Source organism: Phyllostomus discolor, chromosome 5 (assembly GCF_004126475.2).
Source record: "Phyllostomus discolor isolate MPI-MPIP mPhyDis1 chromosome 5, mPhyDis1.pri.v3, whole genome shotgun sequence".
Classification (NCBI taxonomy): Eukaryota; Metazoa; Chordata; class Mammalia; order Chiroptera; family Phyllostomidae; genus Phyllostomus; species Phyllostomus discolor.
In genome coordinates, this window is record NC_040907.2 from 63,738,025 (window position 1) to 63,753,360 (window position 15,336).

General features: G+C 34.6%; 1 protein-coding gene across 1 annotated transcript in view; it reads left to right on the top strand.

Moving 5' to 3' along the window:
- The window catches only part of SPATA1 (spermatogenesis associated 1), a 40,409-nt gene that overhangs the window by 16,950 nt on the left and 8,123 nt on the right, over positions 1-15,336 (top strand). The window contains 6 exon segments of the mRNA XM_036026349.1: positions 2,309-2,362; positions 2,467-2,695; positions 6,163-6,277; positions 6,940-7,000; positions 11,536-11,659; positions 12,319-12,441. Of these exon segments, the coding sequence (XP_035882242.1) occupies positions 2,309-2,362; positions 2,467-2,695; positions 6,163-6,277; positions 6,940-7,000; positions 11,536-11,659; positions 12,319-12,441 (706 nt within the window).

Sequence of the window (15,336 nt, forward strand, 5' to 3'; positions counted from 1 at the left end):
ACACCAGTCAGGGCCATATCTTTAGATTTAAATGATAGTGTTTAAACGCTTTTTAAACAAAGTACATGTGTTCTAAAGAAAAATGGGTTCTCATTGCATGTGCCACAACTAGCCTTGGTTGGTGTGAAATGATATAACTCCTACGTATCTTTTTTTTGCATCAGCTATTATTATCTACTGATTGCTCCTATTTGTAGTTTCTATTATTTAGTTCCAGGATTTTCTAAGCAGAGAGCTTCCTAGCTGAAATTCTCAATCCAAGAATCCATCAGATCTTAAATTTTGTGGTTTCTCATATGTACATAAGGTTTATTTGTTTAGTCAAGATTTTTCATATGTAAATGTTCAGTATATTCCTATTCCACTCTAGTTAACATCATATGTACTGTTTTATATTTATTAATGTGATTATTTGTTTAACATTTAACTCTGTCATTAGACTCTAGTTCCCTATGAGGAGGGAGTTTATTTTATTCATTATTATATTTATAATCAGTACCTAACAAGAGACATTTAAATGTTAATTGAACAAATTAAGTTATGACTCTTAATGGAAAAAGTAAACATTTTCCCCCAAAGTAGGACTGTAGAGGAATTTGCTATGTGGAATTTTTAGAATCAACAGCTAGATTTGATGTTTTTTGTCATCAGAGTTGTACTTAATCTGCCAGGATATTAAATTACTGATTTTTAGGTTAGTTTTCCTCAAATGAGGAAAAAATGAATAATAACTCTCATAACTTTTTTCATGATATTAAAGTTATAAAATATTAATCACAGAATCCTAGGTTGGAAGGGATCTTAAAGGTAGTTTAAAGTCAACTTCTAAAATTCTTCTAATATTTTATTATTTTCAACAAATATTTATTGATGTTTTTTCTGCATATAAAGTGAGAAAAGAATTTGATAGTGATTCTGCCCTTAAAGAATATTCAATGTTGTGAAGATAAAATACATTAATAAATAAAATAGCATATTTTGTATGTTCAGAAGAAAAAGAGATTACTTCCAGCAGGAGAAAAGGGGAGATGGAGAACTTCAAGGAAGAAGTGATGTTCATTTTGGATGTTAAAAGATAAATATCTGATCTTGCAAAGATGTTGGGTGGGAAAAGCTTTCTGAGCAGAGAAAATAGAATGAGCACGGGAGTGGAGAAGCAGGCAGCTAAGAAAGAGTAAGTGGTTCATTTTTGATCATGTGAAAGGGAATAGTAGATAAGTTGTAAAAGTAGTTTGTTGAATGTCTTGAATGCCAGATTAATGAGTTTAGATTTCTTTTTTGAAATGTTGGACTTTTTGAACAAAAGATGACATGATGAAAGCCTTCAGAGACTAGAGGCAGGGGTTGTAATCAGGAAACTCTTGCAAAGTTAGGCAAGTGATAAGGAGTTCCTAAAGAATGGGCTGATTTTCAGATTTCATATACTATTATTTTCTACTTGGCTCCATACTTTAGACACAAAAATCTTCCTTTGGTCTCCAACAGCGAACTCACTTCTGACTTATAATATAGTTGTACTTGCCTAGAAATCACCCCTGATTTTCGAGTAGCTTGCCTGTTTATGATTGAGGTCTCAGCTCAAGTATCGTCTTTTTAAAATGGCCTTCTCTGACCACCTAGTTTTCAGATATTCATTCTCTAAGGCATACTCTATTACATTATTCTATCACAAATCCCTATACTAAGTCATGTTTACTTAACATCTGCTCTCCCAAAGTAGAATGTTAAGCTACATAAGAGCAGGAACTTAGCCTTGTTTACCATTGTACCCCTACTATAAAAAACACTGCCTGACACATAGTATGCCCTCAGTATTTGTTGAATGAATGGGTGACAAATAAATATTTAAGAAATAAAGAGTACAATGTTGGACTCTGGAGCCTGATTACCTGGTTTTGAATCCCAACTTGGAAACTTTCTAGTTATAAAATCTTGGGAAGTTATTTAATTTCTCTCTGCGTCAATCTTGCCTGTGAACTATAGACAATATGTGTGACTATCACTTGAAATTTTGAGTATTAACTGAAATAACCTATGAAAAACACTTAGAATAGTGCCTGGCACACAGTAAGTTCATGCAAATGATGGCCATAATTATTATTAAATAACAAAGAGTTTCTATTATGTTTAGTACAGAAAATAGAAATAGGACTATATTCTACATTTTCTAGAATCTAGCCTTAGTTACCAGCTTTCAGGTTAGATTTCTATGACATAGGTGTGTGCCTTCGGGGGAAAAAAAGTAGAGGTAAAAGAATTGAAAAATCTCACAAAAGCTTTCATTTTTTTCTCATTTATTTATTTCTAGGTGAAGGCAACACAAGAATCAGAACTGAAACTCAAATTGTTCCTCCATATGTATGTAACATGACATTTTAAATCTATGCTAATTTTATCTTATTGGCTAATTTTTTAACTTACTGTTTTTTAAATTTCTAATTATTTAATATTTCCTATATGTTTTAGGCTCTTCAATCAGAATTATATTTGCTTCCTGTAATGGATCATTTTGGAAATATTTACTCAGTATCAACAATTTCTTTAGATGGGCGGCAGACTGATGATGGTGTTACTGAGGCTGTCGAAGTAATTCACAGACCAGTTAGTGTAACTCTGTCAAAGGAAGAACCCAGGACAGATCCAAGTTTTTTAGAAAATGCTTTGAAAAAGCCTCTTAACAAAAATAAGGAAAAAGGTGATTTCAACTGCAATGGGAGAGACAAAGAGGTTATTATAGTATATTTTAGTATTCAGCTCTGCAAGGAAATTCTGAGCCAATTTAGTCTTGTAAAAAATATAGGCACCATAAAAGGGAAAGCTACAATTCAATTTGGGGATATTAAAATAGTTTCACTAGGTGGGAGAAAAAAGTAATTTAAGTACTATGCTAAAATAGGAACAAAATCAAAACATTTACTGTGCTTAAATTAACTCTACCACCTTTACTTCTTTTATAATATTATAGTTGCAGATAAAGTTAAGGCTAAATGAGAGAAGAAGGAAGTGATTACTGCATAAAATCTTGGTATTATTTTAAATCCAGAAGGCTCTTAGTTAGCAAAACAGTATTCTAAACCAATGCAAAACAATTTTAATCTTGGTAGACATTTGTATTTTTAAAAATGTTAAACTTTTAATCTTACTATGCCCATCAATTTACTAAAAATTCAGTTCTTAAAAACTGGTAGGTAATTTTTAAAAATCAAAGTTAAACTTATATAAATAAAGTTGGTACTACACTCTATTTTTCCTCCTTAATTTATACACTAAATAAACTGTTGGTAATGAAAAAGTAAATATACTAAACATTTGCGAATGAAATGAATCTCCCTAGCCAAGGCTAATGACAGCAGCCATTCCAGCTGCAAAATACACTTGATCTTAAACAGTTGCATTGTTTTCTATCTGCAATTAAAGCAGTTCTTATATTCTAAGTTTACACTATACCCGGTGACCTTCCAAACTTAGCACCTTCTTTAACCACAGGCACATCTGACATTTACTGTTCTCATGTGATTTAGTATTAATTAGTCTACCAGGAATTAGTTTTTATGTGTGATGTGAGATAGGGTTTCTTAGTATTTTTCCATATATATACTACCATTTATTGATGATAGTTGTGTAGTTCTTAAAATTGACAAATTGTCCTTTAGTACTGCCTGAGAATTCAAACTATCTGAGCCCTCATGATAATATCGTGATATTATCAAATATGGCTGATAAGAACATGCACAGTGTGTTTTATAAATCCTTTAATAAAGGAAAAAAAAGAGTACAGTATTGCTTTACTCATTTTTGCACATTGAAATGGGTATTCCCTTATATTAGTTATCTTCTGTCCTTTCCTGCTAGTCTGTGTACTATGTCTTCTCATTTTGTAAAGATTGGGGTTTTTTTCAAGGTTTTGTTTATTTTAGAGAGAGGAAGGGAGAGAAGGAGAGAGGGAGAGAAGCATCAATGTGTGGTTGCCTCTCCTACGCCCCCCACTGGGGACCTGGCCTGCAACCCAGGCATATGCCCTAGATTGGGAGTTGAAGCAGTGACCCTTTGGTTCTCAGGACAGCACTCAATCCACTGAGCCACACCAGCCAGGGCTCAGTGTTGACATAACTTTAACATGTTTAATACTTAACTCCATCATTGCCCCCAAAGCAGTATATTTTCTTGACTCCTTTCTTTGCTTTCATCATATTTCCAGTTGTTCAGACTTTAAGCTTTGAAATTTTCTTTATTGTAGAATAATTCTGAGGTAAAAGAACCTTAAAAACCATCTTAACTGCCCCCCTTGCTTATTATTTCCTTTCCAGTCTATCCTCTAGATCCTGTCAATCATTCTTGTTACAAGTTGGATTATCTGTCCCCCTGTTTAAACACCTTTGAAACACTCATTGATTACTATTTCAAGCCCAAGTTCCTTAAGGTGGCACAGAGGACCCTCATACTCTGACTTCAAACCCAGGGTTACAAATGTCGGGCTGTGCAGATTGGTCACTGCCTAATTCCAGAAGCCTTCCTTTCATATAGATCATGATATGAATGGAGCTTTCAGGATTTTCTCAATAAGGTAGTAGGTTCAATAATTTTTAGCTATTATTGTTATTAGCACTATTATTATTATTATAGTTTAGGGGTAGGAAGAGGAGGAACAAGTACCATGAAGTACGACTGGAGAAGTAGGTAGGGATTTGAACCTTAAGAACCTTGCTTGCTAAGAGCTAAGGAATTATGTAAGCAGTGGGAAGCATTCTGGAATTTTTAACAGGAGTGGCATGACTGGATTTAAGTTCCAGAAAAACAACTTAGGCAACCATATGGAGAACAGACTGAGGAAATAACTGAATTGGGAAATGCAGTGGAATAGAAATCAGAACTTGAAGAGACTTCTAAGGATTGTGTGTTGTGCAGGGTGCTTTACATGCACTGTGTCATTTTAGAGATAAGGAAACTGAAGTTAGAGCAATAACTTACCTCAGGTCATACCTACTATGACAGTGCCAGGACTTGAAATCTTATGGGTTGACTAAAAGCCCATGCTTTGTAACATTGTGCTAGAGTCATACAGAATTTTTCTTGATTGCCAAAAATGCTACATATATCACTACTCTGTATCCTGCAAATGCTATTTTCTTTGCTTAAATCCTTTACTCTTTTCTTTTCCAGGCAAACATTTCACAGTTCAAAAACACAGTTATTAACCCCCTCTCTATTTTTAAAAATAATGCAGTGCATTATGCTCCAAACTGCTACTACTAATAAGAGGAACATGTCCCACACCAATCAAACTGTCACTCAGAATCAAATCAGTTCTGTATTGTTTCTTTTGGGGGCAGTGGATTGGGTGGGTGGTACTTTACTAGTAGCTCTTAAACAGCTGACATACCTATTTTTGTTCATTTTGCATTGAGTATATTTTTTACAAAAATTCTGTTTGCTGTCCTTAAATGATTATTCTAGTGCCACCTGGGAAATAAATGGTAGCAGCCAGACTAAAATTAAACCAATAGACTTTCATGTTGCAGAATATTGTGACAGTCCTTATAAAATGACTTTTCAAATATTAATATGACTCATTAATTTTTTCTAAATTAAAAAGTTGATTTGTCCAAGGGGAAAAATCTATATAATCACTGCCAGATTCATAATTCTGTTAACATAAAGGGAGATGTTATAAATGGAAATGTAAGTGAAATGCAAATGAAAATATATGCTCTCTACACCAGAAATTTCCAAAGAGGGTTCTTCAGAATGCTACATGAAAAAAAAAGACACTTTGACAATTAAGTTTGAGTAAAACCCAACTCACCTCCCTCTTGAAAATTCACATTGTACATAAAAACAGAGAAATCTTGCAGTAGGAGTGTGTGTGTGTGTGTGTGTGTGTGTGTACACGGTTGTGTTTCTGTTAGAGTTACTTACCAATTTTTCCCAAACTGAATTGACCAAAGAATTCTCCTTTCACTTTCATGAAATATCTCATAAAATTTACTTTGGAAATTGTTACCTTTTATTATGTATAGTAAACTTCATGAATATTCTGAGTCATAGGACAAGATAATAATATGTTCATATAAAAACAAAATTTTATTTTAATATTTTCTTTGTTATGTTATAAACTCTAATATGTTATGAACTCTGTTTGCCCTGGATGAACATTAACATCAGCTGGGAGGAAAGAGGCTCTGAAAGAAAACCAGACTTTAAAAAATGAATTCAGGAATTCTGAATTGCCAGGATCACTGGAAGATTCAAATAATGACTATTTTAGCACCAAAAAGAGGTAATTAGTATAAATATTCAGTGCACATATCATAATCTAAACTATAAGAAGAAGAGTGAGATATCTAGAGTACTGTTATAAGGATTTCTAACTAAAACAAAGATATGAGTTAAATGAGTGATATTTTAAGTTAAATTTATTTCAGTTGTAATCCTTTTGTCATTAGGGCCAACCTAACTACAGAAAACTTTCTGTCTTCATTTGCATTTCTTAGAACTAATTTTTCAGCCTCTCTTTGATTCTTGGTTATGGGTAAACTAATCAGTATGCTTGAGTTTCACATTGTTATCATTTCATTCAAATCAGTACTTAAAAATTATAGTACTTAAATTATATAAAAAATAAGGAATTTTATAAACTATTTTTTACGAAAGAACCACAAACAAAATATGTTTATAGACTTTCCAGTTATTTCCTTTGCAATAGACATTGGACTATGATTTTAATTTAGCTGTAATACAATGAAATACAATTTTATTGCAAATACTAAGTGTAGTTTATATTGATTATTAAAGAGATTGAAAATATGTATGATAATGATCTCAGGCTAACTTTAAAAAATTTTAGTGTTATATCTGTTTATAGAAGACGAAATAAAATATGAAAGGCTAATATACATGGAATCATTTTTAACATGACTTTCAAATCTCATTTCTTTTAAGTCAGTTTCTTTGGAAAAATGAAGATGATGGAGTTAATAACATTAGAAGACATGACAGTCAGGTATGATTTTAAGGTGTTTGTTTAAGTGTGATATTGAAACCTAATATTTATACTGAAACTAAAATAAAATTGCAGATTAAAATATCTAAATTGTCTAACCTTAGAGGTTAGAAAAGGGGAGATAAGCGTCAAGATAATTCAGGGACCTGACAATTCAGTGAAATTTCTGGAAGTTCCATGGTCTGGGACATGTTGAGGTATGCCCTTTAAAAGGAAAGCTAGGTTTTTATCTCGCCCCAGCTACCACTGAGAATTGAGTCACTTGATGGACTTCTTTGGAATTTGGAGAGAGATTTACCACATTTGGATGTGCTGTGCCAATCTTCTTTTTTCAATCAAGTAATCTAAATGACTGCCAACTTTGAGTGGGCCCAAAACAAAACGGCTCACTAGGTGACCCCAGAGGTATTGCAAGTAGAGCTGCCACTTGTGTTGTATAGTCCAGCTGATCCAGTGATGCTCAATGTGTCATGGATTGGAATACTGAATGGAGTCTGAGACAAGCACTGGTAGGAGAATCACAGCTCAGAGCCCCCAAGATTTACAATTAAATATGTATTGGAGCAAAGGCATGCCATCTCCAACAAATTATGTTCTGTTGTTATTGGGTATTAATAAAACATGCTACCCTCATGCTTTAAAATTTTTGTCAGTCTGGTGAGTGATTAATGCTATATCACTGAGGTTGGAATTTTAACTTCCCAGGATACCCTTAAAGTTGATCATGATTTTATATTATGTGGACTCCATTTTGAAAACTTTTTTGGAAGTAACTTTTCAAGTATTTCTATTGGGTTACCTGCCATAGATTGCTGATTAGTGGGAATTTTTAGTATACACTGAAAATTGATGCTTATGTATATTGCAAATGTCTTCCTCTATTCTGTGCCATATAGTGTACCTTGCTGAGTACATTGTTTAAGTATTCCACATATTATTTTTTCCAAATTCTCTATGTTTTTTTCCATCATCAGTTAGATGGATAAGTCTCAACTTATAATAGAAATAGCTTGTTGGTACAATATTCCCTTACTGCTTCCACACTTAAAATTTTGTGTAGAAATGAGGTAGGCAAACTATGCCTGCAGCCTGTTTAGTAAGGCCTGTGACTTAAGAATGTTTTTTATATTTTTATTATTTTAATTTTTCAATTACAGTTTATATGCAGTGTTATTTTTTATTAGTTTCAGTTTATAGCATAATGGTTAGACAATCCTATACTTTACAAAGTGTCTTCCTGGTATTTCCAGTACCCGTGTGGCACAATACATAGTACAGTATTAGTGGCTATATTCCCTATGCTTTACTGTACATCCCCATGACTATTCTGTAACTACCAATCTGTACTTCATAATCCTTTACCTTTTTCACTCAGTCTCCAACTCCCTTCCCCTCTAGCAACCATCAGTCTGTTCTCTGTGTATGAGTCTGTTTCAATTTCATTTGTTCATTTATGTTGTTCTTGAGATTCCACATATAAGGAAAATCATATGGTACAATACATGACTTTCTCTGCCTGACATTTCATTTAGCATAAAACCCTCTAGGTCCAACCATGCTTTCATGGTTTCATGCTTTCATTTTACCATTTTTCATAAATGGCAAAATTTCATTTTTATGGCTGAGTAATGTTCCATTCTGTATATGGAACACAGCCATTCTTTTGTTTCAGGAATGTTTTCTAAAATTAGCAAACAATTGAAAGAGGAGATCCATTCCATTTTTTTTCTCAGTGACCACAATTAGTGTTATCTTTGCCTTTTATATTTGTTACTGTTTCTCTGATATATTTTACTATTATCTTTATGTTTCATTTTCTTTGCCCATTTAATTTATATTCTTCATTATCCTTACTATATATTTGGTCATATCTGATACTCCTTGGATAATTACTGATTTATTTATTTCTGAGGCAATTTTATTTTTTCCTTAGTTTCTTCTGCTTGGCCAACTTTATTTCACATGTTCCTGTTATGTTTTTATTGTTATTCTTAGTTATTAAATTTTTAATTTAGAGTGTTAATATCTGCAAAAACTTGCTTATTTTTTAGGGTATTTATTTATTTATTTATTTTTATTTTATTTTGTCCATCAACATTTATCCCCCCATACCTTCCCCCACCGCCATCCAACCCCCTACCCCTGCAGTCACCACACTGTTTCCTTGCCCATGAGTTCTTTCTCTTTTTTTGTTCGATCCCTATACCCTCCCAGCTCCCCCGCCCAGAACTGTCAGCTCGCTTTCTATCTATGAGTCTATCTCTATTTTGCTTGTTAGATCAGTTTTGAGGGTTTAAAAAAAACTGTGTGAATGCTAGATCGTTTTATAGATATTGTTCATGTTTACTTGTGTTGGACTTTATCAGTAATAACAAACAGGTGTTCTTACGGAGGAGGAGAGAGCCATATTTTGATGGCTCTTCTGCTTCTTAGTTAGGAGCACCCTCTTCTGTTGGTACAACAAAATGCAGACATTTATTTTTAAATAAATGGGGTTTGGCAGGGAAGGAGTTTGTTTTCTTTGGATACTTTTCTTACTAATTTAATTCTTCACAGGTCTTATCTTAGCTACTTTCTCCTTCTCTCTTACCATCTAGGCCCAAAGGAATAGTAATTCTTATTGTCAAAGCATTTTCCTCTCAGAAGTTACGTCTTCTCACGATTACCACCTCTGGCCCCCTACATTTTACAAGCCCTTTTCTTCTAGATTCCTCATAGAAAGTGCTCTGATTTACCAGATCTTATTCTTACTCTCAGTATTTCTTCACTGCATGGAAAGGGCCTCCTATTTCAGATAAAACCGTGGTTGATGTTTCCTGTGTCATCTGTTCATAGTTGTCATTTCATGGTTGTTGGCACCAACTCAACACCAACAGAAATCTCCAGTTTGGTCTATGGTGAGGACAGAAACTTTATTCAGTGCAAAACAGCTCAATGGTGATGCAGCAGGGCTGTGATGTGGGACCAGGCCCCTCTTCATCTAGACAGCTGTGCTTTGCTTTCAGGATGGTCTGCTCTACTCTGTTGTGTTCCATTATCATCTGCTTTGCACTGCACCGGTCTGCTCCAATTCTATGCCACTCTGCTCTGTCCTTTGTTGGTCTGTTCTACTCTGCTGTGGTGAGACATCTCTGTGTTTCAGCTCAGCCAGGGAAACAACCTTCAGCCTCTGGTGGAAAGGAAAGTGTGCTCCCTGAGCCAAAGAGGGAGCTGCTTGTGGACACGGAAGTCCCTGCCCCTGGTCCCTGATTGGTCTGTTCTCATGCAAATGAGGACTCCAAATTCTCTTGCAGTGTGGTCCAAATGGCACTTCTCTGATTGGTCAGTGAAGATGCAGGTGGAGATATCACTAAGCAGCTCCTAGGATTAAAATGGGATTCTAGGAACTCCTTTGTAAGGGCTGGCTCAGACAGTGCAGGCAAGCAGTTAAGTGCAGAGACAGCATAGATGCATGCAGGCTTCTCTGTGAAGTGCAGTATGCATGAGAGGCCCCTGTATAGAAATGGCTGCTAGACTCTTTTTTTTAGAATTTGAGCCCAGTTAGCCACTAGAAGCCCTTCTTCATAGTTATCTTCTTTCTCAGGATCCACATACTTCTCTTTAATGCATAGTCACGTATGACTCTGCTTAGTTGTTGGCTCCAGAACACATTCTGCTGGCCCACTGTGTTTATTTCCCCACTTACATGTAGATTAAAGCATGTGTAAATTAAAGGATTCTGTGTCCTAGCTGTGCTGTAGGTATAAATTATGGGTACTTTTATTTGCTTTCTTTTTATAGTAGTTGGGAGGATACATGGAAAGATTCTGATTTAGGAGGTTGCCATTATCCTGTGAGAAACTGATTTTATAAGTTAAGAAAATAAAATAACATAAACTTGAAAAAGAATTATAAAACAAAGTAGTAGTAAGGGCTTAAGGAAATATAAAGTAGAAACTAATAAGTTACAGAAGTAGAAAAAACTAGCAGAATTGAAACAATTCAAAATCTATAAAGTGGTAGAAAGAGAAACGTCAACATTGCTAAGGCTTGTAGTAGTTTATCAAAAATGGCAGAAACACAAAAATCAGAAAAGATAAAGGTGCTATAACACAAATATAGAAGAGATAAAATATATGAAAACAAGATGTGTGCAAAAATTTGAAAATGCTATAGTGAATCCAATTTCCTAAGCAAATTTAAATGATCAAAATTTACTCAATATGGAAAAAAATCATAGCCAGCTTAGAAAAATGTAAACGTTATCTACCATAAAAAGTAACTAAGGCCAGAAACCTTAGAAGGAAATCATATTCAGAAAGCAATAATAGATTCTTTTTCTTAAATTTTACATTGGAAGCCATTCTAAGTAACAGTGGAATGGAGAAGCTAGAGCACAAGAAAGAGTCTGTAAGTATAAATACTTATAAGCAAAAATAAAATCACCATATAAGTAAAAAAATGTATTGTTGTCACATATTATCAAATGCTTACAGATGGGGGGAAAATAATGTATTGCCCTACCAAATCTTACTGATTTTCATGTTTTCTTTCAGATAGGTAAAAAAGAATACATCACCTTACCAGATCTTAAAGATTTTCCTTCACTTCCTTGTCAAGGAAGTGATGTCCCTGCTGATTTTCCAGGAATAACTGAAATCTCTTCACTAGAGATTCATAGTAAGTATGATGATACCGTAAGTACAGATGATTCTGTGAGATAAAGTTAAATGATGTTAATGGGGAATTATTGTGTGATGAGCAATGACTTTCAGTTTGAGAAGTTTAAAAAAAGTTCCAAAGATGGGTCGTGGTGATGGGTGCATAATATTGTAAGTAAGATAATACCTATACACTAAAAATGGTTAAAATTATAACTTAATGCATATTTTACCACAAAGAAGTTACATTATTTTAAAGTATACACATTTTATGTTAATTAGTGCATATCTTTGGTCACTAATATGATTTCTGCTTTAAAAAATACACTCTAAAATTTACATTTTTCATTTAAGATTTAATTGCAATAACTTTAGGCCCAAGATAAATTTACCAAAAGAATTAAACCAAGACATATAACTACTTGAGCTTTACCTAGCTTTACACATGTATGGGACATCTGTGTTCTTCACATATATGTAAATCCTCTTAGGTATCATTCTCAGAAAGGGAATTGATTTCTCAGAGTTTTCTATAGCAGCAAATACTATATTGCAGGAAGAAAAATAGAATTTTGGGTAGAACTTATTTTAAACTACATTTAAGTTTTATACATTATATTTTAGGAAATGAAGCATCTTTTAGCTTTCAGACATTGATGAGCATGGGTTATATTTTAGGAAGGAAGGTTATCAAACAAATAAAACAAGTAAAGGAAGAAAGAAGGTATCTGCAAAGAATTAAAGAGGAGCTAATAAAAGTTGAAAAGCAGTATGAACAAAGCATATTGAGACAATATCGTGGTAAAGTTTATTACATATCTTTTATCACTATAAAAAGCTTAAGTTTTATAGAATTTATGCTTTTTGGTATTTACTATTTTACTGTTATGGTTTAAGTGGTATACTTGATCTGAGTCCAATTCAGAAAACATTAAATCATTGTTCAACTCTGTTTAATACAATAAATGCAACATGCTTTATATAGAGTATTCTTTATTAAAATTCAAACATTTTTAATAAGGGACATTCATTATTCATTCTTCTACTCATTTACTATATAACTATAAAGTGCCTACTGATTCTGGCCACCATTCTAGCAGCTGATACTAATAGGTGGGCCCAGTCTTGTCCCTGCCCTCAAGAGTTTACAGTCCAATGGGGAAATGATAATCAAGTTAAGCAGTAATGGTATACATCCTAATGAGTACTGTGATAAAGAAATTAAAGAACTCTATGCAGGAATAAAGAGGAAGAACACCTAAACTAGATGGAAGAGATAAGAAACACATCCAGGAAAAGGTGTGCCAGCATCTGAAGTGTGCCTCCTCTTGGATTCGGGCCTTCAGGCATGGTTTTCCCTCTGCCATGTACATCTGCTTGTCCTACCTTCTCCTTTTATCCTCTTCTCCCCATTTCAACTGGCTATTTTCTCACTAACCATTCAATCTCAGCTTAAATCTCACCCTAGAAGCCTGGGTTTCCTTAGTCTGCTCAAGGTGCTTAATTTTTTGATGTGTGTCTGTCTGTTTTGCTAAACTGAATGAATGAAAGAATGAATGAATGAGTGAAGGAATAGGAATTAGGTAGGAGAAGTAGGTAGTTTCCTTGCAATAGAAATAGAAACGTTGTTGTTAGGACTGGTAGAAGTGAAAAAAAATGAGCCAGGGTGGAGAAAGTATAGGCTAATGGTTTGAAAGATGTCAAACGATTTTAGAGTCCTGCGTTTTGGATTGTACTTGAGAATTATAAGGGTAACAGGTTCATATGGAATTAACTGATTTTAGGATTCTCAATTTACGGCAAAATTATTGCTTCAGTACTAGAATTGACTGAAGGTTATAGACAATTTCAAGAGACATTTTTGAATGTTCTACATCCTAGTTATCTGAAAGTGATGGCAGTGACTCAACCTTGTTGCACATTAAATGAGCAATTTTATTAGACAGATTCAAGGAATAGACTAGAAATTGAAAGATTGATTCTAATACTAGATCAGTCTTTTACTTAGGTAAGTTATTCCTCCTCTTTGTGCCTCACTCTTTTGGTTTATAAAATGAGAATGATCAGTCACTTTCCATTTTAACAGGAACATTTCAAATTAAAGGCCTGTATTAGCCATTAGATTTTTATTGAGCCTATTATGTGCTTCAATTCCAGCATTGTTTTTTTTATTTTTATTTATTGATTTTAGAGAGAGAGAGGAAGGGGGAGGGAGAGAGAGTATTCATTGGTTGATTCTTGTATGTGCCCTGACCAGGGATTGAACCTGAAACCTTGCAGTATCAGGATGATGCTCTAACCAACTGAGCTACCCAGTTAGAGTTCCAGCATTGATTTAAATTTTTTTTTTATTTTCACCCAAGGACATGCTTATTGATTTTAGATGGAGGAGAAGGGAGGGAGAGAAAAATCAATGTGAGACTTTCTCCGACAGGGGGACTGAACCCACAACCCAAGCATATGCCCTACTGGACAGTGCCCAACCAACTGAGCCACACTGGCCAGGGCTCCAGCATTGTTTTAACTGCTGAGGATATAGCAGTAAATAAAACAAACATGGCCCTTCCTCTAAGGAGCTTGCTTAACAAATAAGACAATATCAGCTACTAATTAGAGCTGAGGTGTCAATTGAAAAAAGTGTAGTAGAGTGATGGGCAGGAGAGATGCTTTAACTAGGGTTTCCAAGAGCAACATTTCTATGGAGATACCATTAAGATTTGCTTTTTAAGGAAGCAAGTATGTAAAGAGATAGGGGAAAACAGTAGGAACAAAAGGAATACTAAATGTCAAGATCTGAAGATAGGAATGAGTTTTCAGTCTTAGGACCTGAAAAAAGGCCAATGTGGCTGGAGTATGATAACTAAGGAGGAATGTAGAGAGAATTAACATCAAAAGTTCAGCAAGAAGCCCTGGCTGGGTGGCTTGGTTGGAGACTTGTCACATATACCAAAGGTTTGCAGGTTTGATTCCTGGTCAGGGCATATACCTAGGTTGTGGGTTCAATCTCTGGTTGGGGCACATATGGGAGGCAACTGATCAATGTTTCTTTCTCACATCGATGTTTCTCTCTCTCTCTCTGCCTCTCTCTTAAAAAATCAATAAACAAGCCCTGACTGGCGTAGCTCAGTGGATTGAGCGCGGGCTGCTAACCAAAGTGTCGCAGGTTCGATTCCCAGTCAGGGTACATGCCTGGGTTGCAGGCCACGACCCCCAGCAACCGCACATTGATGTTTCTCTCTCTCTCTTTCTCTCTCCATTCCCTCTCTAAAAATAAATAAATAAAATATTTAAAAAAGAATCAATAAACATATCCTTGGGTGGTATTAAAAAATAAAAGTCCAGCAAGGAACAGATAGGCCAATTCTAGGAATTTGGATTTTATTCTAAGTAAAGTGGGAATCCATTGGAGGATTTTTTAAGCTAGGAATTTATGTGATTTTTAAAATATGTTAGAATATTCAGAATGGCTGTTATATGGTAGCCTTTAGAGGGACAAGAACAGAAGCAGAGAGATCAGTTAGAAAGATCTTAAAAAAAAAAAAAAGAAAAGAAAAAAGCCCTAGCTGGTGTGACTAAGTGGATTGAGCACTGGCCTGCAAACCAAAGGGTCACCATTACGATTCCCAGTCAGGGCACAAGCCTGGACTGCAGGCCAGGTCCCCAGTGGGAGGCGTAGGAGAGGCAACCACACATTGA